The sequence below is a fragment of the Taudactylus pleione genome, unplaced genomic scaffold, assembly GCF_031769625.1.
Source record: "Taudactylus pleione unplaced genomic scaffold, aTauple2 ptg000015l, whole genome shotgun sequence".
In the NCBI taxonomy this organism is placed as follows: domain Eukaryota; kingdom Metazoa; phylum Chordata; class Amphibia; order Anura; family Myobatrachidae; genus Taudactylus; species Taudactylus pleione.
In genome coordinates, this window is record NW_028284417.1 from 8512150 (window position 1) to 8535000 (window position 22851).

Below are 22851 nucleotides of genomic sequence, written 5' to 3' on the forward strand. Positions count from 1 at the left end.
GCGATGCCACAGTCTTTCCTCTTTCGGGTCAGTTGGTGGACCATTTAGAGGAGGCGTGGAAACAACCTGGCAAAAGATACCAGCCGCAGAGACGCCTGGCGGTGGCTTATCCGTTCGCGGATAATTATTTTGCTAAGTGGGAATCCTCTCCACAGGTGGATTCTCACGTGACCCGTCTTGTCCGTAGTGCCACATTGCCGATGCCATCCATGTCCTCCCTTAAGGATGCTACGGACCGCAAGGTAGAAATCTGCCTGAAGTCCGCTTATTCCCTTGCAGGGGGGGCAGCACGGCCGGCTATGGCCATTTGCTGGGTTGCCAGAGCGATGGAGCGCTGGGCGGATTCATTAGAGGCTTCTTTTGAATCCGACTGTCCGGCCGAACAGGCGGAGTTGATTGGCAATCTCCGTGATTCGGCCACCTACATCAACGAGGCGGCTCTAGACATTAGTACTCTGGTGTCTAGAATTTCTTCAGCAGCGGTAGCTGCTCGTCGCACCTTGTGGCTGCGATCCTGGAAGGCGGACGCAGATTCCAAGAAAGGTCTGGAAGCGTTGCCGTTTACCGGAGAAGATCTCTTCGGTCCGGATCTGGATAAGATTGTGGCCACGCTGGCGGCAGCCAAATCTGCTTGTCTCCCGTCGGCCGCTGCTCCTTCTGGTTCTGGACCATCGTCCTTTCGGTCATCTAGGGCCCAGGGCAGGTCCAAACCACAGTCGTTTCCTCGACAGGCTGGCCCTAAGAAATCGGTCAAGCCCCGGAAGCAGGCATGGAGTACCAGACGTCCGGCCCCCAAGCCAGATGACAAGCCTGCGGCCTGACGGTCCGGGTCTCCCCTTGGGGGATCCCAGGGTGGGAGGCCGCCTGCTGCAGTTCTCCCGGTGTTGGTCGTTCACTACGACAGACACTTGGGTTGTGGAGGTGGTCTCCCACGGGTACGCCCTCTCCTTCCGGCACAGACCCCCGGCTCGATTCTTCACCACGGGTCTACCATCAGACCGGAACAAGGCTACGGAGCTGCGGAAGGTATTGCACACTATGCTCCAGGCTGGAGTTATAGTGCCTGTTCCATTCTCCCAGAGGGGCCAGGGTTTCTATTCAAATCTATTTTTGGTACAGAAACCCAATGGGTCATATCGTCCGATTCTCAACCTCAAAGCACTCAACAAGTCTTTGCGGGTCCCGAAGTTTCGGATGGAGACCCTACGGTCCATCATTCTGGCGCTGGAACCTGGGGACTACATGGTGTCATTGGACATACAGGACGCTTACCTGCATGTCCCTATTCTTTTGCGCCATCAAGAGTTCCTTCGGTTTGCAATCCGCAGCGACCACTTCCAGTTTCGGGCGTTACCTTTTGGCCTGGCGACAGCACCACGTGTTTTCACCAAGGTGATGGCGGTCATGGCGGTCATGGCGGCTTCTCTGCGGCAGCAAGGGAGTCCGCATGTTGCCGTACTTGGACGACCTGTTATTGGTGGCAGGATCTCCAGAGCTCCTGTTACACCACTTGGACCTGACCATTGCACTGCTGCAACGGCACGGCTGGCTAATCAACTGGCAGAAGTCCACTCTAATCCCGTCTCGGAGGATTCTGCATCTTGGAGCCTTATTGGACTCGGGACAGCAAAGGATCTTCGTGACGGAGGACAAGATCTCTGCTTTACAGTCAAGGGTGCGCAGTTGTCTGCACAGCCGCCGGGTGTCCTTACACTCGGCGATGAGGTTACTGGGCTCCTTGGTGTCGGTGTTCGACATGGTGGAATACGCCCAGTTTCACTCCAGACCTCTGCAGCACCTGATCCTGTCCAAGTGGAACGGGCTGCCTCAGTCTCTGAAGTTCCAGACGATTGTGCTCACCCCGGAGGTTCGCCTGTCCCTTGCGTGGTGGTTAAAGACGACCCACCTCAACAAGGGACGTCCGTTCTGGGTTCCAAATTGGGTCCTGTTGACAACGGACGCCAGTCTTCGGGGCTGGGGAGCAGTTTCGGGTCCACACTTGTTCCAGGGCAGGTGGACGCCGACAGAAGCGGAGCTTCCAATAAATATCTTGGAACTCCGTGCGGTCTTCAATGCTCTCCTGCAGGCACAGCGGTTTCTCCGGGGTCACCCGGTGCAGGTCCAGTCGGACAATGCTACCACCGTGGCCTACATAAACAGGCAAGGAGGAACTCGCAGTCGGGCGGCTCTCGTAGAGGTCTCTCGGATCCTGGTTTGGGCGGAGCGCAATCTTCCGGCCATATCAGCGGTCTTCATCCCGGGAGTGCTAAATTGGGAGGCGGACTTTCTAAGTCGCCAGGACGTTCATCCAGGGGAATGGTCCCTGCACCCGGACGTTTTTCAACTACTGGTGGACAGGTGGGGTCTTCCAGAAATCGACCTCATGGCGTCCCGGCACAACAACAAGTTGCCGGTGTACGGGTCTCGCACAAGAGACGAAGGGGCGTCTCTGGTGGATGCTCTGTCCGTCCGGTGGACGTTCAGGTTCGCATACCTGTTCCCTCCGGTCTCCCTTCTTCCACGGGTAATCCGGAAATTCAAACAGGAAGGAGGGACGCTCCTGTTGATAGCTCCCGCGTGGCCCAGACGGCACTGGTTCTCAGACCTTCAGGGTCTGTCCGTGGACAGTCCTCTGCGGTTGCCGCTACGACCGGACCTTCTGTCTCGGGGTCCTTGTCTTCACCCGGACCTGACTCGGCTGTCTTTGGCGGCGTGGCTGTTGAGACGGCCATGCTGAGGTCCCGGGGGTTTTCCAGCTCTGTGGTGCGTACCATGTTACGAGCTCGGAAACCGTCTTCCGCGAGGATATACCATCGCGTGTGGCATACGTTCTTCCAGTGGTGTCGACCGAGAGGTTATGCACCGCGGGAGTTTCGTCTGTCTCGGATTCTCGCCTTCCTGCAAGCGGGACTAGATCATGGGCTTCGCCTTGCTTCTTTGAAGGTACAGGTTTCGGCCCTATCTGTCTGGTTTCACCGTAGGATTGCTACAATCCCGGATGTGCGCACCTTTATGTAGGGTGTTCTCCGTATTCAGCCGCCCTTTGTTCCACCTGTGGCGCCTTGGGATTTGGCTGTGGTCCTGAGGGCTCTCCAAGGACCGCCGTTTGAACCACTGGGCTCAGTGGATATTAAATGGCTAACAGCTAAGACTGTTTTCCTTCTGGCCGTTGCTTCAGCCAGACGTGTTTCTGAGTTAGGGGCTCTTTCTTGTAGACCCCCTTTCTTGGTTTTTCATGGGAACAGGGCAGTGCTCCGCACTCGGCCCGAGTTTCTTCCCAAAGTTGTTTCCCAGTTTCATGTTAACGAGGAAATAGTTGTTCCGGCCTTTAACTCACCGGGTCTTTCCGTGGGTGAGGCCTCTTTGGATGTTGTGCGGGCCTTAAGGACTTATGTTGACCGCACTTCTTCGTTTAGGAAGTCGGACGCTTTGTTTGTCCTCTATGGCTTCCGTAAAAAGGGTTGGCCTGCTTCAAAGCAAACTTTGGCAGCCTGGATCCGTATGGCTATTTCTGAAGCTTATCTTCATGAAGGCCTACCGGTCCCTCCTTCTCTGAAGGCTCATTCCACTAGGTCTGTGGGTCCTTCGTGGGTAGCTCGACGTGGTGCCTCGGCAGTTCAGATCTGCAAGGCTGCTACGTGGTCTTCTGTCCATACCTTCGTGAGGTATTACAGGTTTGACACCTTCGCCTCTCAGGATGCTTCCTTCGGGCGGCGGATTCTCCTTTCTGCACAGGAGCGTCCCCACCCTTAAAGGATACTGCTTTGGGACATCCCCAAGGTATCCTGTGGATACCCTATGGACCCTGAAGTAGAAAATATGAGATATGGTAAGAACTTACCCTTGTTATCTCTATTTCTACGAAGTCCATAGGGTTCCACAGGACTCCCGCCCTGTCGCACCTGTGCTGCAGATGGGCTTTGCTCTGGTCACCGGTTTTCCGTCTCCCTCTGGTGAGAATGTGATTCTTGTATGTGTCCAGATCTTTGTTCTCTCTCTTCCTTCTCCTCCTCCGGCCTATGGCTTGGTAACTAACTGAGGTGCCTTGGCCCGGGGGCGGGGTATAGGAGGGGGACCTAGTGCATCCTGGGAGGCTGAAAGCTTAACTCTTTGGTGCCCTGCGACTGACGTCACACCTATACCCCAAGGTATCCTGTGGAACCCTATGGACTTCGTAGAAATAGAGATAACAAGGGTAAGTTCTTACCATATCTCATATTTTTTCTCTACAAGTTGATATGTGCTCAGATGAAGATAAAATATTTGATTTGATATGCTGTTTGCAGAGTATTTTAACAATGTTGCATCAGAGAAGCATGAACTATGTATTGAAGCATAACAATATCAACATAAAACGCTTACTGGACAATACCATTACAATTGAAACATTCGATATGGTGTGTCTTTTATATATAAAATATATATATATATATATATATATATATATTTTATATATATATATATATATATATATATATTTATTACAGTCAGGTGCATTAATATTGGGACATTGACAGAATTTTCATATTTTGGCCTCTATTCACCACCACAATGGCTTTGAAATTAAACAATCAAGATGTGCTTTAACTGCAGACTTTCAGATGTAATTTGAGGGTAATTACATCCAAATCAGGTGAACAGTGTAGGAATTACAACGGTGTCTATATGTGACAAACTAAACAATCCTAAATCTAACTTTCACTTTTTAATACTTTGTTGCAAATCCTTTGCACGCAATTACAGCCTGAAGTCTGGAACGCATAGACATCACCAGACGCTGGGTTTCATCCCTGGTGATGTTCTGCCAGGCCTCTACTGCAAATGTCTTCAGTTCCTGCTTGTTCTTGGGGCATTTTCCCTTCAGTTTTGTCTTCATCAAGTGAAATGCATGCTCAATCGGATTCAGGTCAGGGGATTGACTTGGCCATTGCATAACATTCCACTTTTTAGCCTTAAAAACTGTGGTTGCTTTTGCAGTATGCTTCGGGTCGTTGTCCATCTGCACTGTGAAACGCCGTCCAATGAGTTCTGAAGCATTTGACTGAATATGAGCATATAATATTGCCCGAAATACTTCAGAATTCATTCTGCTGCTTTTGTCAGCAGTCACATCATCAATAAATACAAGGGAAACCAGTTCCATTGGCAGCCATACATGCCCACGCCATGACACTACCACCACCATGCTTCACTGATGAGGTGGTAAGTTTTGGATCATGACCAGTTCCTTTCCTTCTCTATACTCTTCTCTTCCCATCACTCTGGTACAAGTTGATCTTTGTCTCATCTGTCCATAGGATGTTGTTCCAGAACTGTAATGGCTTTTTTAGATGTTGTTTGGCAAACTCTAATCTGGTCTTCCTGTTTTTGTGGCTCACCAATGGTTTACATCTTGCGGTGAACCCTCTATATTTTCTCTTGTGATGTCTTCTCTTGATTGTTGACTCTTACACACATACACCTACCTCCTGGAGAGTGTTCTTGATTTGGCCAACTGTTGTGAAGGGGTTTTTCTTCACCAGGGAAATAATTCTTCCGTCATCCACCACAGTTGTTTTCCATGGTCTTCCGAGTCTTTTGGTGTTGCTGAGCTCTCCGGTGTGTTCTTTGCTCCAAACAGTTGATTTGGCCACACCTAATGTTTTTGCTGTCTCTCTGATGGGTTTGTTTTGATTTTTCATCCTAATGATGGCTTGCTTCACTGATAGTGACAGCTCTTTGGATCTCATATTGAGAATCAACAGCAACTGATTCCAATTGCAAATGTCACACCTAGAATCAACCCCAGACCTTTTACCTGCTTAATTGATAATGAAATAATGAGGGAATAGCCCACACCTGTCCATGAAATAGTCCCATTACTTTTGGCCCCTTAAAAAGTGGGAGGCACATATAGAAACCATTGTAATTCCTACACCGTTCACCTGATTTGGATGTAATTACCCTCAAGTTAAATCTGAAAGTCTGCAGTTAAAGCACATCTTGTTTGTTTCATTTCAAAGCCATTGTGGTGGTGAATAGAGGCCAAAATATTAAAATTCTGTCAATGTCCCAATATTTATGCACCTGACTGTATATATAATAAATTAAGTTTTATGAAAATCAATAGGCACTGAGTGAATTGAATAAAATGTATGTTCTTGGAGTGTGAAGAATCAGGAATATAGATAATGGATTAGAGAAATGAGTATTACATTTGGCGTATGTAATTATGCATCAACACTCAATGCAAGAGTGCCTCTAGTGGCTCAATAATTACATTGGTTAATCACATTCTCTGCTTTACCATCTAAATTTTATAAAGCATCCAGAATAAGGATTTTGTTATGCTAATGTTATATTGAATATGTTTTGCAATTATGTTACTGTATAAATGGGTGGCATATCCCTACAATGTTCTTTTAAACAAAGTAATACACACAGTTCTTGATTCATATAACAATGTTAAACTTCTGCCTTCTGCACTAGCGTATGGCCGTGTAGACTGGTTCCTGTATATCTTTTGTAGTGTGAGAGTAAGCCAGCGAATACATATATGTAGAGGTCTAATGCAGGTTTCCTGGAGTAATTGTACACTGACTCGGATAGCTTCGATATGTGTCAGTGTCTAATCTTTTATTATGATGTGATCAATAGTGGAATGCATACAAATACATACAATGTTACCCCACATATAGCTAGTTCATATTCGATTGACAAACATTTCTTATTGTCTTGATAACAGTTGTTTACAGCAACAGGACAGTAACAATACTGCGCTTGTAATGCAGGTTGCATCAGAAAACCGGATGAAGTTGCGGAATGCTGCTGCTCAGTTGCAGTTTTTCAATGAAGATGGAGTTGGAGACACACACAATGTCTTTGTTGGTCCCATTGAAAAGTAAGTTCATAAATAGATTTCATAAAGATCGTTGTTAGATTTTAAGTTCATTAACTGATCATTAGTATAGTCTAATCTGGTGGTGACAGAAACTAAACTTTTCACTTGCACCTGTAGAGAGTGCTCTGTCTGTAGCAGTGTACAACATTTGTAGGGCTACAGCTAGAACCTTCACTAACTAGGCTGATGGGTTACTTTGATGTAATAAAACCTCATCATGGTTTAATTTTTTAAGGCTCTTTGTAGTTTAAAAAGAAACAACACTTTAATAGCATATCATCAATTTTTTGTTGCATTGTATTGACACACACATATGCTAAAGGTAATATGGATTATTAGGGGTGTGTTGGGATTTAAGATTTGGAGCAATAGAGAAGTTGAGTACCAAGTTGCATGTCATATATAGTCCTATCGTTTCCCATATAGTTTGCTGCCTTTTTTCCTTCCTTAAAAGGGAATATTGATTCCTCCTGTGAGCTCCACGATTACACTGTAAGTCAGAGATATCAGATCTGCATGACCTGTATGGTGGTAACTGTTGAGAGTTTATAATAGTGCCATGAAACCGGTTAACTGAGTTGTCAGTGTTAATCTCTTGTGCCTTGGAAGTAGCAATTCTCTGTATAGACACATTTGCAATTGAGATCTGTGCAGGTCCCAGATTTGGCAACCCTGTGACTCTTAAGGCACACATCCACTAGAAGACATGAAAACGACTGCACGATTACGACATTGTACTCGTGCAAACGTTTGTCAGTTTGTGATGTGCCTACACTGAATGAGCAATCGTTCAGTGTAGGCACATCAATCATCTGCTAACATGCTGAACCTGACATTATCGTCAGGTTGTCCAGCATGTTTGCCCGATGATGGATGTCTGAACGACCATTGGGAACGCGCATCGCTGGTCGTTTTAGACACTTTTGCAAACTATTTGTAAATGATTTATGAATGATTGATCGATAACAATATCGTTCAAACGCTCAACTTAATAGTCTAGTGGATGGGCACTTTTAGCAATTAGAGGAAGACAGTTGATGTAAAACATACCTTAAAAATGTCAGGGATTTGTTTACTACCATTACTTAGATGGACTTACACAGATTCTCCAATCTATTCTGACCTGTATCTTTTCTCTGTAATATTTGTCACTAAATGCAGATAGGAACTCATAGGGTAAACCACTTCTCGAAGGAGGTGACACACTTTACTTAGAACCTGTATCATTTGTAATTATCTTTTTTCTTCTTCAGGGTTCATAGGGATACACAGGGATACCATGGGGTAATGTGGTTGGAGAGATCTAGGCATCAAACAGTTAAAGCTTTCAGCTCCCAGGATGCCTCGGGACCTCCTCCATATATACCCCAGCCACAGGCCTTTAGTTGTTTGTTTGGAGCGGCAGGATTCAGACTGCTCAGGCAGTCATAAGCTTTTATTTTGTGTGTTACTTTATTTTCTATGTTTTTGGGCTGGCAGTACTGAGCGTCTGAATTAAGACGCATTTACTGCGACTCCATCTTCCTCTGCTGGGCCACAACATCAGTAACTGGACTGGTGATTTCAACAGGTCTTGGCTGAGCTTGCTAGCAGCGATGCTGGGACACGGACTGAAACCAGACGCATGGAGATGTCAGTTAAGACGACTCCGCGCTTACGAGGAATCGCGCGCGGTAGTCCTTGCTTCTGGTGTAGGAGACGCACCGGAAACAGCCGCTGCAGTCAGGGCCCAGAGCATCTGCGTCCTCACTAGATCACCGGGGCCTTATAGTCTGATGCCGGAGGTCGACAGCAGATGCTTCTCCTGCTACGAGGCCAGCGTAACCGGCCAGTTGATGCAGCTTAGGGGGGAGGTAGGCGCTCCCCTAGCAGCTCCTCCCCCGATACAGACGCAGTCTTTTCAAAGGTTTTCGCGCTTCTGGGTCGCTTCTCCTACCTGCCTCGTTTATATGAGACGCTCACAGTCCACTATCGGTGCGCTGCTGTAGCTGTTGATCTCAGGAGATTTTGGGTCAGTCTCCCTGTATACCTCTTCCATGGGCCAGGTATATAGTGCTCTATATCCATCATGTTTTGAGTAGTTCATTCAGAGCCCAGTGCAACTAAATTTGCATATGCATTGTACGTGACTGCTAGCTGCTGTGTTCATACTGCCTTTTATTTCTGACTGTCGATTATAACTATCACTGTATTTCTTCTCATCCCTCTGACAGGTGGATGGGGGTTTTTCTGTGCACTTCACATTTACTATTATTTGTGAAGGCTGTCACATTGCATTGTATTGTTACCTTTATTGTTGAATATGTCACAAAGTAAAGGGAAACAGGAGGTTGAGCCCCTGTGCTGGTTTCATGTAAATCCTGTTGGTGGGCTTGTTCCTTCAGGAATTTATACAGGATGGTTGATGTACTGTTATAAAGAACCATATCACCAGTCCAGTCTACCAGACCCTGTACAAGAACCATCTTGGGTGCCTCCTTGTCTCAGGTGATGAAGCAGCTAGTGGATCATTTGGTTACTCCCACACTGCCTCCTTTAATGGGATACTCACAGCATGCCATGTTTTTCCCCTTCTATACATCCTGGATGGATGTTTATACCCACTGGTCAGAGTATGGCTCAGTTGGCTGTTGCAAACAGACCGGTAGGCGCCTTAAGCGGACGTTAATTTTATCAGTCTGCTCTGCATGTAGATTCAGACGCATCATCGGAGGTATCGGATGATGCGCCGGGTTCTTCTCCAGGGTCTTACCCGGGAGAGAAGGACCATCCTTCTACAATGGATGTCTTTTTTTCTTTGGTGAGGGCGGTCAAATCAATTCTAAATATACAGGATGATGAGCCGGCTCCTACAAAGAAGGCTCCAGTAGTTAAACCAGTAGTACCTACAGCCACACCACACTGGACATGCCCAATCTCATCTGATCTTGGAAGCTGTGCACTGTTGGGCCTGGTTAGTACTTGAATGGGAGACCACCTGTTGATACAGGTGCTGTAGCGGTACCCAGTAGGTGGTAAAAGCTGAGTTTTCCTAAATCTGAGGAGGGGGTGCGGTTAGCTCACTGAGCTGATGGAAAAGGCATGGAGTAACCCTGATAAATGGAAAGATAGCATCTTTGTATCTTTTTACAGTTACTATATGTACTTAGTGAGAAGTCTCTCCTACCGTGGATTCTCTTAAAGATCCTATAAATAGAAATATGTTCAGAAACAATATTTTCATTATCTAGAGCTATGGCTGGGGCTCAGAGCATGTGAGGTGTCCTTGGTTGGCACTGAAGGTATCTGGGGGGGTATGCAGTCGGGAAGTCGGCAGACCTAATCCCGACAGCCGGCTTCCCGGCTGCTTAATCCCAGCGAGGGTTAAATGAAAGGCATCTAAATCTAGATAGCCGTGGTTTAGGCGGCGGGGAAGGGGGGTGGTTAGGTTTTAGGCACTTAGAGAGGGGATTAGGGTTAAGCACTAGGGGGGAAGGTTAGGGTTAGGCACCCCTAAGGGAGGGTTAGGGGGTAGAATTAGGTTAGACAATACTTACCTTGGACGATCGGGATTTCCTCCTCTGCCGGGATGCTGCTGTCGGGATTCCAACCGCCGGCCATGGGTCCGGCGGTAAATCATACCGATTCCTCTGGGGGGGGCCGTTCTAATGGCATAACTCAGGTATGGCCAGACTTTTGGACTCTGTGATCTACTTTTAAAGCTAAAAACATTGTGATCTACCGAGCCCGAAAAAGGGGGCATATCATGCAAAAAGGGGCGTGGAGTCTGTCCTGCCGAAATCGCACATAGTATCCCCAATTCAAATTACCCCACACAGCAGCACAATCTTATTCACATTACACCACATAGTAGTGTCCCTTGTTCATGTTACGACACAGTAGTGCCCCTTATGCAGTGAGTAGTAGTGCCCCTTATGCAGTACCCCCATTGCAGAACAGCCCCCACACCCCGTGCAGTACTTTCCTGACCACACTTGGCACCGATCCACGTTGTCAGGGCTCCCGCTGCCACAGACTGGATCCAGCAGGCGTGCAGGCTCCTCACATCGCGGGTGACATCATTACGTCACCCGCGCACTGCATCCCTTTGAACGCTGGCCTCTGAAGTGATCAGAGGCTTCTTTAACCTCCGATCACTTCAGAGGCCAGCATTCCCAATTGCTGTAGGCACGTTGGTCGCCATCTACAGGCGTGATTAGTGTTTTGGCCAGGCCTGGCATAGGTGATGTTTTATTGGTACTTAAGGGGCCTCTGAGGGTGTTCTGGTCAGGGGGGAGGTATATTTGGCACTTAAGGGACATGGGGGAGGGAGTCTGGTGGGTACTTAAAGGGTTTTTACACATAACCATGAATTACAATGGGACTCAGAAATGGTGAACTAGGACCTCAATTTTTAAAATGATGGGTCCCTGGGATAATTCTGAACTCTGTGATCACTGCTGTTGGATTTGTATTTTAATCATGTCCCAAATAGAATTACACTCTTCTGCATCTCTGTGCAATCTTCTCAAGTTCTTGCTTCCTTCCTGACCTTCCCAGCACCTGCCTCTGTGAAACAACAGAGTACGGTATCCACATGGTCCTTTGTGCATGCAATAACAAGTTATTACAAGCTCATGCACACTCTGGCTTCCTTCAGCTACTGCAGACCACAGTGATATTAATGTATTTCTTCTTCAGGGTCCACAGGAACTACCTTAGGGATATGCAGTTGGAGTGATCCAGTGCACCAAGCAGCTCACAGCTTTCCAGCCCCCAGCATGCACAGGGCCTCCTCCCTATATACCCAGCCACAGGCAATCAGTTTTTTTGTTTGGTGCGTGGCAAGTATCCAGACGCATCGGTTAGAACAGCGGGACTGCTTAGGCAGTCCCAGGCTTTTCCTTCTTTTTTATTTACCATCATTTTGGAAACTGCTGAGTTTAGCGGTACTAGGCGCCGAATAGGTCGCATGTACCGCAACTCCTACCTCCGCCGATGCTGAAACGTCAGTATCGCTATATGCCCTGGGGATTTCGGCGAACCACAGTGAAGCTTAGCTAGCGGCTTGTAGGAGACGCATCGGAGGCTGCCGCGGGTGAAGGACTCGTCCGCGTGTCCTCACTAAGGCGGCTGGGGCCATATCGTCTGTCGCCAGGGACGGGTAATAGACGCACTAGTAAGCAAGAAGAAATAACAGCGCTGTGAGACACCTGTAACCAATGGATAAAATGTAACCAGCTATGTCAAAGGATAATTTAATATACTCATAAATTAAAATAAATACATCATTGGCCAATGAGACACATACACAATATACAATAAAAAATAAAAATATGTAACTGTGATGAACAATAACAATTTACAGAAACACCATATCTAAATGTATCAATTAGCAACAATCTGCTAATATTTAGAAAGCAGTGATGTTAACTTCAAGTGGCTCATTAATCATTCACTTTACGTATGTGAGAGAGATTAAGTTCTTCGTATGCACAAGACTACAATTCATAATGATACGGAACATTATGATACCAATTTCTTGCTCAGGACTTTTGAGTCTATAAAACAAGATAATAGATTTGTAGTCTTGTGCATACGAAGAACTTAATCTCTCTCACATACGTAAAGTAAAGTGAATGATTAATGAGCCACTTGAAGTTAACATCACTGCTTTCTAAATATTAGCAGATTGTTGCTAATTGATACATTTAGATATGGTGTTTCTATAAATTGTGATTGTTCATCACAGTGTTACGTATTTTTATTTTTTATTGTATATTGTGTATGTGTCTCATTGGCCAATGATGTATTTATTTTAATTTGAGTATATTAAATTATCTTTTTGACATAGCTGGTTAAATTTTATCCACAGGTGTCTCACAGCGCTGTTATTTCTTCTTGTTTTATTCTGTATACGGTTGGCAACCCTAACAGCAGCGTGACACACCAGTTTTTATTTAAATTTAATTGTGATTGCACGTGTGTCCTTTTTGCAGCGCCTTTGTCTTTTTTCTTGTTTTACAAATTTGCTGTGCACTAGTAAGCATCTGCTACTGTGAGGCCAGTCAAAATCGCAGTTTAGGGGAGATAGGCGCTCCCCCAACCCAGACGCAACTTCCGGTGTGGATTCCCGCGTCTGGTTTGCTATTTTTAACCACCTCATTTGTGAGACACTCACAGTCCGCCTTGGGTGCACTGCTGCAAGCTGTTGGTCTCTCTCCTGGGTCAGGTATATAGTGCTCTATATCCTGCCAATACCTCGGTGGGGCTGGTCAGTTGCATTTGAATGTATATATGCATTGTATGTGACTTTAATGCTAGCTGCTGTATTTATACTGCTTTTTGTTTTCCAGACTGTCAGATATATCTATCACTGTGTTTCTCCTCATCGTTCTGTAAAGGTGTGTGGGGGTTTTCATTGGCTTTTCACAAATGTGAAGAGGGTCACATTGCATTTGTAGAAGAATGAGCCTCCGGCGCTGAGGTCATGTAAATCCTGTTTGGCAGGCCTGTCGGAGCAGGATTTTGTGCAAGATGGTTTGTGTACTGTTTGTTGTAAACAGTCACCTTTTCTATCAGGTACACCGGCACAAGAATCACCCTGGGTGGCCTCTTGGTCTCAGGTTTTGTAAAATTTAGTAGACAGAGCTGCAGCGTCACAAGCTTCTTCTACGGTACTGCCTCCTGCTATGGGGTACCCACAGCATTTGCATTTTTCTATGTATATGTCCCCCATGAATCTGTTTTGGTTTGATTCTTTTTCTCACTCTAGTCAGAGTATGCTGCCGTCTAGAGCCCCGCAGCAGGTAATGCAGGCTAATAGACCAGTGGCGGTAAAGCAGGGGCATAAGAGAGGTTCCCTTCAGACGTTACCTCAGGATCCTGATTCTGCCTCCTCATCGCACTATGATACTCAGAGTTCTGTTTCTTACTCAATGGAGGAAGACCATCAATCCTCTGTGGATGTCCCCTCCCTGGTGAGAGCAGTTATATCTGTCCTAAGTATAGAGGAAGAGGAGGTTCTGCCGAAATCTAAGACTCCGGTCTATAGGCGTCAGAAGGTGGCTAAAGATTATTTCCCTCAGTCTGAGCAATTTATGACTGTCATGTCTGAAGCATGGTGTACTCCAAATAAGGATTTCCATGCTACAAGGAACTTGATGAATGTAACAAATGGGAAATTCCTCCAACGGTTGATGCTCATGTTACTGGATTGATTAGCAGCTCTACATTACCCATTCACATAGAATACTTTAAATTTATTTGAAATCAATATTTTCATTATTTGGAGCTGTTACCAGACCAGCTGTAGCATGGGTAGCCAAAGCTATGGGAGAATGACCGCCATCTCTAGAGTATAGCATACCTGGTGCTACCAGAGAACAGCTGTCTTGTCTCTGTCAGATGCGAGACGCAGTTGTGTATGTTGGGGAAGCAGTTATTGATGCGGGTATCTTGGCTTCTAGGGTGTCGGCAACTGTAGTTGCAGCCCGGAGAACTCTTTGGCTAAGAACCTGGAAGGTGGATACAGGGTCCAAGAAGGCTCTCGAATATTTGCCTTTTGTTGGGAAAGTACTGTTTGGGCCAGAACTGGATGACATAGTGGCTTCTTTGGCAACATCTAAATCTGCTGTGTTGCCATCTACGACCACCCCTAGGTATAAGCAGTCGTCAGTTCAGTCCTTTCGCCCACAGAGTAGGGCAAAGTGGCAGTCTTCCTCTAGAGAGGGTAATTCCCATAAGAAATCTTTGGTCAACCAGACGTCCAAGCTTTTAAGCCAGAAGGTAAGCCCACTGCCTGATTGGGCGGGCCTACCCCTGGGGGGTCACTCAGGGTTACGCCCTCACGTTTCTGAGGGATCCTCATCAGAGGTTTGTTGATACAAACCTTCCTTCAGACCCGGTCAGGGCCTTGGCCTTCCAGGAGGCTATTGGGGCCCTCCTGAGGTGTTATAATCCCCGTTCCTGTGACGCAACTGGGAAGGGGTTATTATTAAAATTTATTTTTTGTTTCAGAAACCAAATGGGTCACATCGCCCTATTCTGTTGAGGTCTCTCAACAAGTTCATCCATGTGCCCAAGTTCCATATGGAAACCCTACGGTCAATTGTGCTGGCGGTGGAGCTGGGAGATTTCATGGTCTCCCTGGACATACAGGATGCGTATCTGAATGTTCCTATTGTGCGATCCTACCAAGGGTTTCTGAGGTTTGCTGTAGGTCAGCAACATTACCAATTTCAGGCTGTACCCTTCGGTCTGTCCTCAGCCTCTTGGGTATTTACCAAGATAATGGCTGTCATGACTGCTCATCTCAGACGACAAAGAAGCAGGATACTGCCATATTTGGACGACCTCCTGATATTGGCACAATCTCAGGAGGTGTTACAATGTCATCTCCAAATGACCATTGAATGCTTTAAAGAGTACGGCTGGATAATCAATTGGGAAAAGTCTTCTCTTTCTCCAACTCATCAGATGGAGCACTTGGGGGCGCTACTGGATTCCTTGGGGCAAAGGATTTGTTTACCAATGGACAAGATTGAGGCACTACAATCTCGTGTGCGCAGTCTACTCTGCAAGTAGAAAGTGTCAGTTCACTTGGCAATGCAGGTACTGGGCTCCATGGTATCCACCTTCGAAATGGTGGCTTATGCCCAGTTCCACTCCAGGTTCCTGCAACTTATGGATTCTGTCTCATTGGGATGGTCAGTATCATTGGATAAAGTCTCAGATGATCCGCATCTCGCCAGAGGTTCGGCTCTCCCTTGCATGGTGGCTGCAGACGACTCATTTAGACAAGGGTCGTCCGTTGTGGGTCCCAGATTGGATACTCCTCACCACGGATGCAAGTCTGCAAGGATGGGGAGCGGTGACAGGTCATCTCACCTTTCAGGGAAGGTGGGCGGCACAGGAAGGTCACTTACCGATTAATATTTTTGAGCTTCGTGCAGTGCACAGAGCGCTCATTCTGGCGCAGGACCTCCTTCAGGACAGGCCTGTCCAGATTCAGTATTGACAACGCGACCGCAGTGGCCTAATCAACCATCAGGGAGGCACACTAAGTCCGGCAGCCATGAAGGAAGTGGTGAACATTCTGCTGTGGACAGAATGCCATCTTTCAGCAATCTTGGCAATATTCATCCCAGGAGTCCTCAACTGGGAAGCGGACTTCCTAAGTCATCAGGACATACACGCCGGAGAATGGGCTGTTTATCCGGAGGTCTTTCAACTCCTGGTGGACAAGTGGGGACTACCGAATGTAGACCGGACAAGTGGGGACTACCGATGTAGACCTTATGGTGTCACATCACAATCACAAGGTCCCCAGGTACGGGTCCAGAAGAAGAGACCTCGCAGCCCCCTTCATGGACGTGCTGGCGGTAAGGTGGGACTTCAGATTGGCATACCTGTTTCCTCCAATCTCCCTCCTACCAAGGTTCAAACAGGAAGGCAGCAGGATAATACTATTAGCTCCTGCTTGGCCCAGGAGACATTGGTTCACCGATCTGACATGTCTATCCATAGACAGTCCAATGCCTCTGCGACCATATTTGCTAGTACAGGGTCCCTGCCTATATCCGGATTTACCTCGGTTGGCTTTGGTGGCATGGCTCTTGAGTCATCCGTCTTAAAGGCCAAAAGTTTCTCCTCTTCTGTGATCCAGATGATGCTGGGGAAGTCTGCTTCAGCCCTTGTCGATCACAGGATTTGGCATACATTTTTTCATTGATGTTCCCACAGAAAATATGACTCTAGGGTTTTCAGGGTCTCCCAAGTTCTTGCTTTTCTTCATGCAGGACTAGACAAGTTTTCATCTGGCTACCTTAAGAGTTCAGGTTTCTGCATGGCCAGTTTGGTTCCAGTGCAGAATTGGCACTATGCCAGATGTTAATTATTGTTTTCAGGGTGTTCTCCGTCTTAAACCTCTGTTTGTCCCTCTGGTGGCACCATGAGATTTATGCTTGGTTCTCAGGGCGCTGCAGGCTCCCCCCTTTGAACCCTTAGCCACTGTGGATCTAAAATGGTTGACAGCAAAGACGCTTTCTCTCCTTGCTATCTCCTCAGCTAGCAGAGTTTCTGATTTGGCAGCACTTTCATGCCGCTCTCCATATTTGATTTTTCATCAGAATAGAGCTGTCCTCTGTACAAGGGGGATGGGGGGGTACCTTCCAAAGGTGGTATCCCGTTTTCATGTAAATTTAGGAAATTGTAATCCAAGCCTTTCAGTCTCCTGGCTTTTCTGTAGGAGAAGCTTCACTGGATGTGGTTCGAGCTCTTCGTATCTACGTGGATCGTACCAGCTCCATCAAAAATCTGGTGCATTGTTTGTGTCATATGGCTTTCATAAACATGTCTGGCCAGCTAACAAGCAGACACTGGCTCGGTGCCTGCGTATGACTATTTCTTCCGATTCTAAAAACGCGATGACAGCACATTCTACTCGGTCTGGTGGACCGTCGTGAGCATTTAGACATGGCGCCTCTGCAGAACAATTATGCAAGGCGGTGACTTGATCTTCGGTCCACACTTTTATCAAATTCTATGCATTTGGTACTTTTGCCTCCCAGGATGCTTCCTTTGGGCGTCGGATTCTCCTTTCTGCTCAGGAACGTCCCAACCCTTAAGGGAATTGCTTTAGGATGTCCCCAAGGTAGTTCCTGTGGACCCTGAAGAAGAAATAAGTTATGGTATAACTTACCTTAGTTAACTTTTTTTTCTTCGAGGTCCACAGGGCACCCACCCTGACTCACCTGGCCTCAGTTGGGATCTGTTCCTTTCTTTTTAGATCATTGATTCCCTCTTTTTGTTTTTTTTAGAGTATTTCTTGTGTACATTGTATTTCCTTCTCCACTTTCCGTCTCTTGCTGTTACGGTAGTAGCTAAACAAGCCTAAGTGCCTGCGGCTGGGTATATAGGGTGAATGCCATGTACATGCTGGGAGCTGGAAAGCTGTAATCTGTTTGGTGCATTGGATCACTCCAACTACATATCCCTAAGGTAGTTCCTGTGGACCCTATGGACCTCGAAGACAGAGTTAACTAAGGTATGTTATACCATAACTCTTATTGTTTTTAGGTGCTATGAGAATTTTTTATTATGTACTTATGTTTTTTTCGATTTGCTTTTAGAGTGTTTTTAACTTTTGCTAACCTTTTTAAATATGATACAGAGAAGTGTATTAAAAGTATTTTTGATTGAAGTAATTTCATTACTTGCTTCATGGTAATAACTTCAAAGACAATTTTTTGCTGACGATAGTTTGCCCTGTGGTTGGCATCCTTAAACCTCTCCCCTTCTTATTGAATCTTCGATTTGAGATAAGAGTATGTTGTTATCTGATGCTTCTTTTAAACTAGCTAAAAATTACAGTGGGACATGAAGTAAAGCTTTTCATTTTGTGAAACTTGAGCAGTTTTGAGAGAGAGTGAAATTAACCAATGAATAACTCTGGTTTTACATTTTAGAAATGCACAGGATTTTACAGCAATATGTGTTCCGTCATAACAGACCATATATTAACAGTTTGCCTCCAGTTCATAGGAATAGATTTAGCGATCATAAAAAGAGGGAAAAAATGTCTTATAATTTATCTGTATTGGTCTGGGCTTCCTGTTTTTTGCTCTTGGCTTGGTATTATACAAACTGTAATTGTTTATCTTGTTTGAAGGAAGGAGTTGACATGTTTATCTTGTTTTATTTTCTTTTAGATTGATTGTTTATCCTCCACCTCCTGCCAAAGGCGGGATCTCCGTCACAAATGAGGATCTCCATTGCTTAAACGAAGGAGAATTTTTAAATGACGTTATTATTGATTTCTACTTAAAGTAAGGATATTTTACATATGCCTTTCTTTTAATGTAATACAGTAAAGATTTTGTTCTTTTTATTTAGATTGTGACTCTAATTAGTAATTAGAATTTTTAAGTTCCTAGCACAATGTATTGTAACTTGCAGTTTACTGTCTATTGAGCTTAGTGAAGCATGAAGCCCAGGGACACCCAAGGTCCTATTGCTTACTTTCTATAATTTATAATACGTCCTTTCAAAAGTTGTGCTATCCTAAGTTTCCAAAACTCATAAAGATGGGTGCTTATGCATAATTTTTCAATAAATCAAAATGTCTTTATTATATCACCAAATGTAAAGAAAGTGGTGAATAGCGCAAGCTATATGTATTGATAGGAAAATAATGAATCGACAGTGTATATAAAGATTCACATATTAAATAACCTGTCACTAGGCAGATGCATATAAACCATATATTTAATGATAATCTAAAATATAACAACCTGATATATAGAAAATATTTGGTGATGAGTACATGAAATCAACCTAAAGATGAATAGATAAATGACTCAAAACATGTAAAAACATATCAGAAACTTTACAGATATAGACATGTGCAGAAATAAAAATAAATAATAATAAATGAATAAAGAGATATAAAAATATGAAATGGATATGTCTCAATTGAAAAATAGTATATATGTAAAAAAAATATATATATATGCTGCAGCAAGTCACTGTATAGAAGATTTAACCTAACCTGCAGGTTGGTATAATTAAAAATCCATGTCTCACGCTATGTTAGATGGACTGTAATTTCTCCCCAGAATAGGATCAGCGGAGTGGCTGGACGACTGGATGTAGTAATCCAAAGGAGGTTTGTAATCCTATGGAAGGTTTGATCAGCATTGCATGTCCCACGGATTTGCAGAAATGTAACAAACAGGTGGTATCTCTCAATGGTAATAGCCGCTCAACAACCGAGCAGCATGGTGGATAGTGCAGCAGGAGATCCTATAATCCTGTATGTATGTATGTCCACAGTCCAGCTGAATCAACGGGAGTAAGCGTGGCAGAATGATGTCCAGTGAGCAATGTACAAAATCTGAATCCAAAAGTTTGTGAGGCGGAGTCCACTCACAAACTTTTGGATTCAGATTTTGTACATTGCTCACTGGACATCATCCTGCTCCGCTTACTCCCGTTGATTCAGCTGGACTGTGGACATACATACATACAGGATTATAGGATCTCCTGCTGCACTATCCACCATGCTGCTCGGTTGTTGAGCGGCTATTACCATTGAGAGATACCACCTGTTTGTTACATTTCTGCAAATCCGTGGGACATGCAATGCTGATCAAACCTTCCATAGGATTACAAACCTCCTTTGGATTACTACATCCAGTCGTCCAGCCACTCCGCTGATCCTATTCTGGGGAGAAATTACAGTCCATCTAACATAGCGTGAGACATGGATTTTTAATTATACCAACCTGCAGGTTAGGTTAAATCTTCTATACAGTGACTTGCTGCAGCATATATATATATTTTTTTACATATATACTATTTTTCAATTGAGACATATCCATTTCATATTTTTATATCTCTTTTTATTATTTATTTTTATTTCTGCACATGTCTATATCTGTCGAGCTTCTGATATGTTTTTACATGTTTTGAGTCATTTATCTATTCATCTTTAGGTTGATTTCATGTACTCATCACCTAATTTCTATAGATCAGGTGGTTAGAATTTAGTTTATCATTAAATATATGTTTTATATGCATCTGCCTAGTGACAGGTTATTTAATATGTGAATCTTTATATACACCGTCTATTCATTATTTTCCTTTCATTACATATAGCGTGCGCTATTCACCACTTTCTATTCTTTTAATACAATCACCAAGTGACCATTTGGTTATTGATAACAGCATCCTTTTCCAGTTTATTCCAAAACGTATATATTATATGATTTAATCTGTTGACGATTTTATTTTGACATTTATTTAGTGCGGTCTTTCTTGTTATATATATTTTTGTGTACACATCACCAAATGTTCCTATTTTTGAGAAAGTAGAGGGGATATAATACACTTTAGAACAGGTTTAACATTTCAAATCCAGGATCTAATAGTCTAGCAGTGCTGTAGGTTTAGGTTGAACAGTGTCTTAAGTATAAATATGCATCAACCCATACTCCTTTTTGTTATTTAATAGAATTTAATTGTTGTGGATATTTACTGTAAGAGGTTGTATACAGGATATCAAATCTCAATCTTGCTCTAAACTTTCACACAGGTTACAATTTGGCTGAAATCAAGCAGTTCTCACACACTGACACACAAATTATTTCAACCCCTATTGCAAGAGGGCAATAGAACCTAACAATACTTCACACACATGTACTCGCTCACATCCATTCTGCTTCTTAAAAGAGGTTAAAAATGAACTACGCAGCAATCAAAGGGTTAATGCAATACGAATCTGCTGGCACACACCATGCTCTTTGTCAGTTGCGGAGGGGTAAAACATTCAAGTTATTACAGGGTTAGCATTGCCAAGCAATGAAGCAATAACACTTCATGAGACCTATGAGTTCATGTACTTCAGAAAAAACAAAATTTTAGATTAATTATAACAGGTACAGTGTATTGGACATTCAAGAGAGCAAATACAATCCTAAAACAAAAAAAAGATAAAAATAACAGGAATATAAAATAAAATCTATCATTGATCTATTATCTAGAACAACCTGAAAAGAAAACTTTCGAGAAAATGTATCTCCGCAAGGGATCCATAAAACATAATTATATCTCTTATGCATATGTGCAGAAAAGCGTACCATGTTTAGTGGACTTTAGTTCTCTCAACTTGCACTGGGACTCTGGGTTATAGATGGTGATGACTGGAATCTGGCACTTTAAACCTTCAATGATTTTGACTGTGCTCCTCCCCTCTCTATCCCACCTGACTTAGTTTAGTTTAAGTTTCTGGTGGAGCTGGGTGTCCTTTTTCAGGCTGCTGCTCCCCCTCCATGCTCCTAGATGGGAAGGAAAGGAGGGGTTAATTCTATTTGGACCGATTTGCCTGTGTGTGTTTTTGTGGGAGGATTACCTCAGCCCTCCATTCTGCTGCATGTGCACACTGATTTACTGTGTGACTATCAGATCCTGCACCTTTTTTTTATCAGTTTACGCTGATATTCCCCTCATTCAAGAATTACTCTATGTATATGTGTGTGCGTGTATATGTGTGTGTGTGTGTGTGTATATATATATATATATATATATATATATATATATATAATGAAATGGTATAAGTGGCGCACAAAGCTCATAAACAATATATGTGATATAATCAAAAGAAATAGTGAATTAAAATAAACCACATAAAATGTCTCAAAAACACTCCCTATTTAAGGTGGCTGCCGCACTTTCCAATGTGTGATCTATTCAAAAAAATGACCAAAGTAATGTAGATAATAGGGGGGGTGAAGGAGCGGCGCCTTCAGTGTAACAACTTTTACAGCAGGGATTTTAATACCAAGTCCATAAGGTCCAAACACACAGTCTCTCGTGTCTTCGTGTAAATCCCACGATGTAAATCTCAAAGAAAACAGAAAAACAAAACAAACATACTGTAGTCTGAAATTATATAAATATATATACGTTCAGAAAGTGCTGACGTGCAAAAGTGGTGACATAAATAATAGCCGTGTGTTAGAAACACTCCACTCGTGTATATACGACAAAGCTCCAGCACCCAGAGTATATAAGAAATAGCCTTGTACCAGCTGTTTGCTTGTCTTATATCAAGGTAACAAGTATCTTTCTTTCAGTCCTTTTCTAGGTCCAGGAACATGAGTGCTATTAGCGATGAAGAGGCAGTGCTCACAGGCATGCGTTGTGATTCTGCGTTGTGATTTCAAACGTGTGTTTGTTAAATGCTGACAAATCTTATATGATGTTCTTATTTATAATCAATAGTTCTGGATTGTTGGCTATGCCGTCAGGGGCACTCTACAGAAGCTGTGTACTGAGGGGACGTGGTCATACCATCATCTTAGTGGCATTGTCACTAAGATGATGGTATGACCACGTCCCCTCAGTACACAGCTTCTGTAGAGTGCCCTCATGTTCCTGGACCTAGAAAAGGACTGAAAGAAAGATACCTGTTACCTTGATATAAGACAAGC

At 44.3% G+C, this 22851-nt stretch overlaps 1 protein-coding gene across 5 annotated transcripts in view; it reads left to right on the forward strand.

Annotated features, from left to right (window-relative positions):
- SENP6 (SUMO specific peptidase 6) overlaps positions 1-22851 on the forward strand; it is a 158142-nt gene that overhangs the window by 73539 nt on the left and 61752 nt on the right. For all 5 annotated transcript variants that reach the window (XM_088471553.1, XM_088471568.1, XM_088471560.1 and 2 more), the window contains 2 exons: positions 6771-6880; positions 18571-18687. In XM_088471553.1, coding sequence (XP_088327679.1) covers positions 6771-6880; positions 18571-18687 — 227 coding nt within the window. The remainder of the gene's footprint in view (positions 1-6770; positions 6881-18570; positions 18688-22851) is intronic.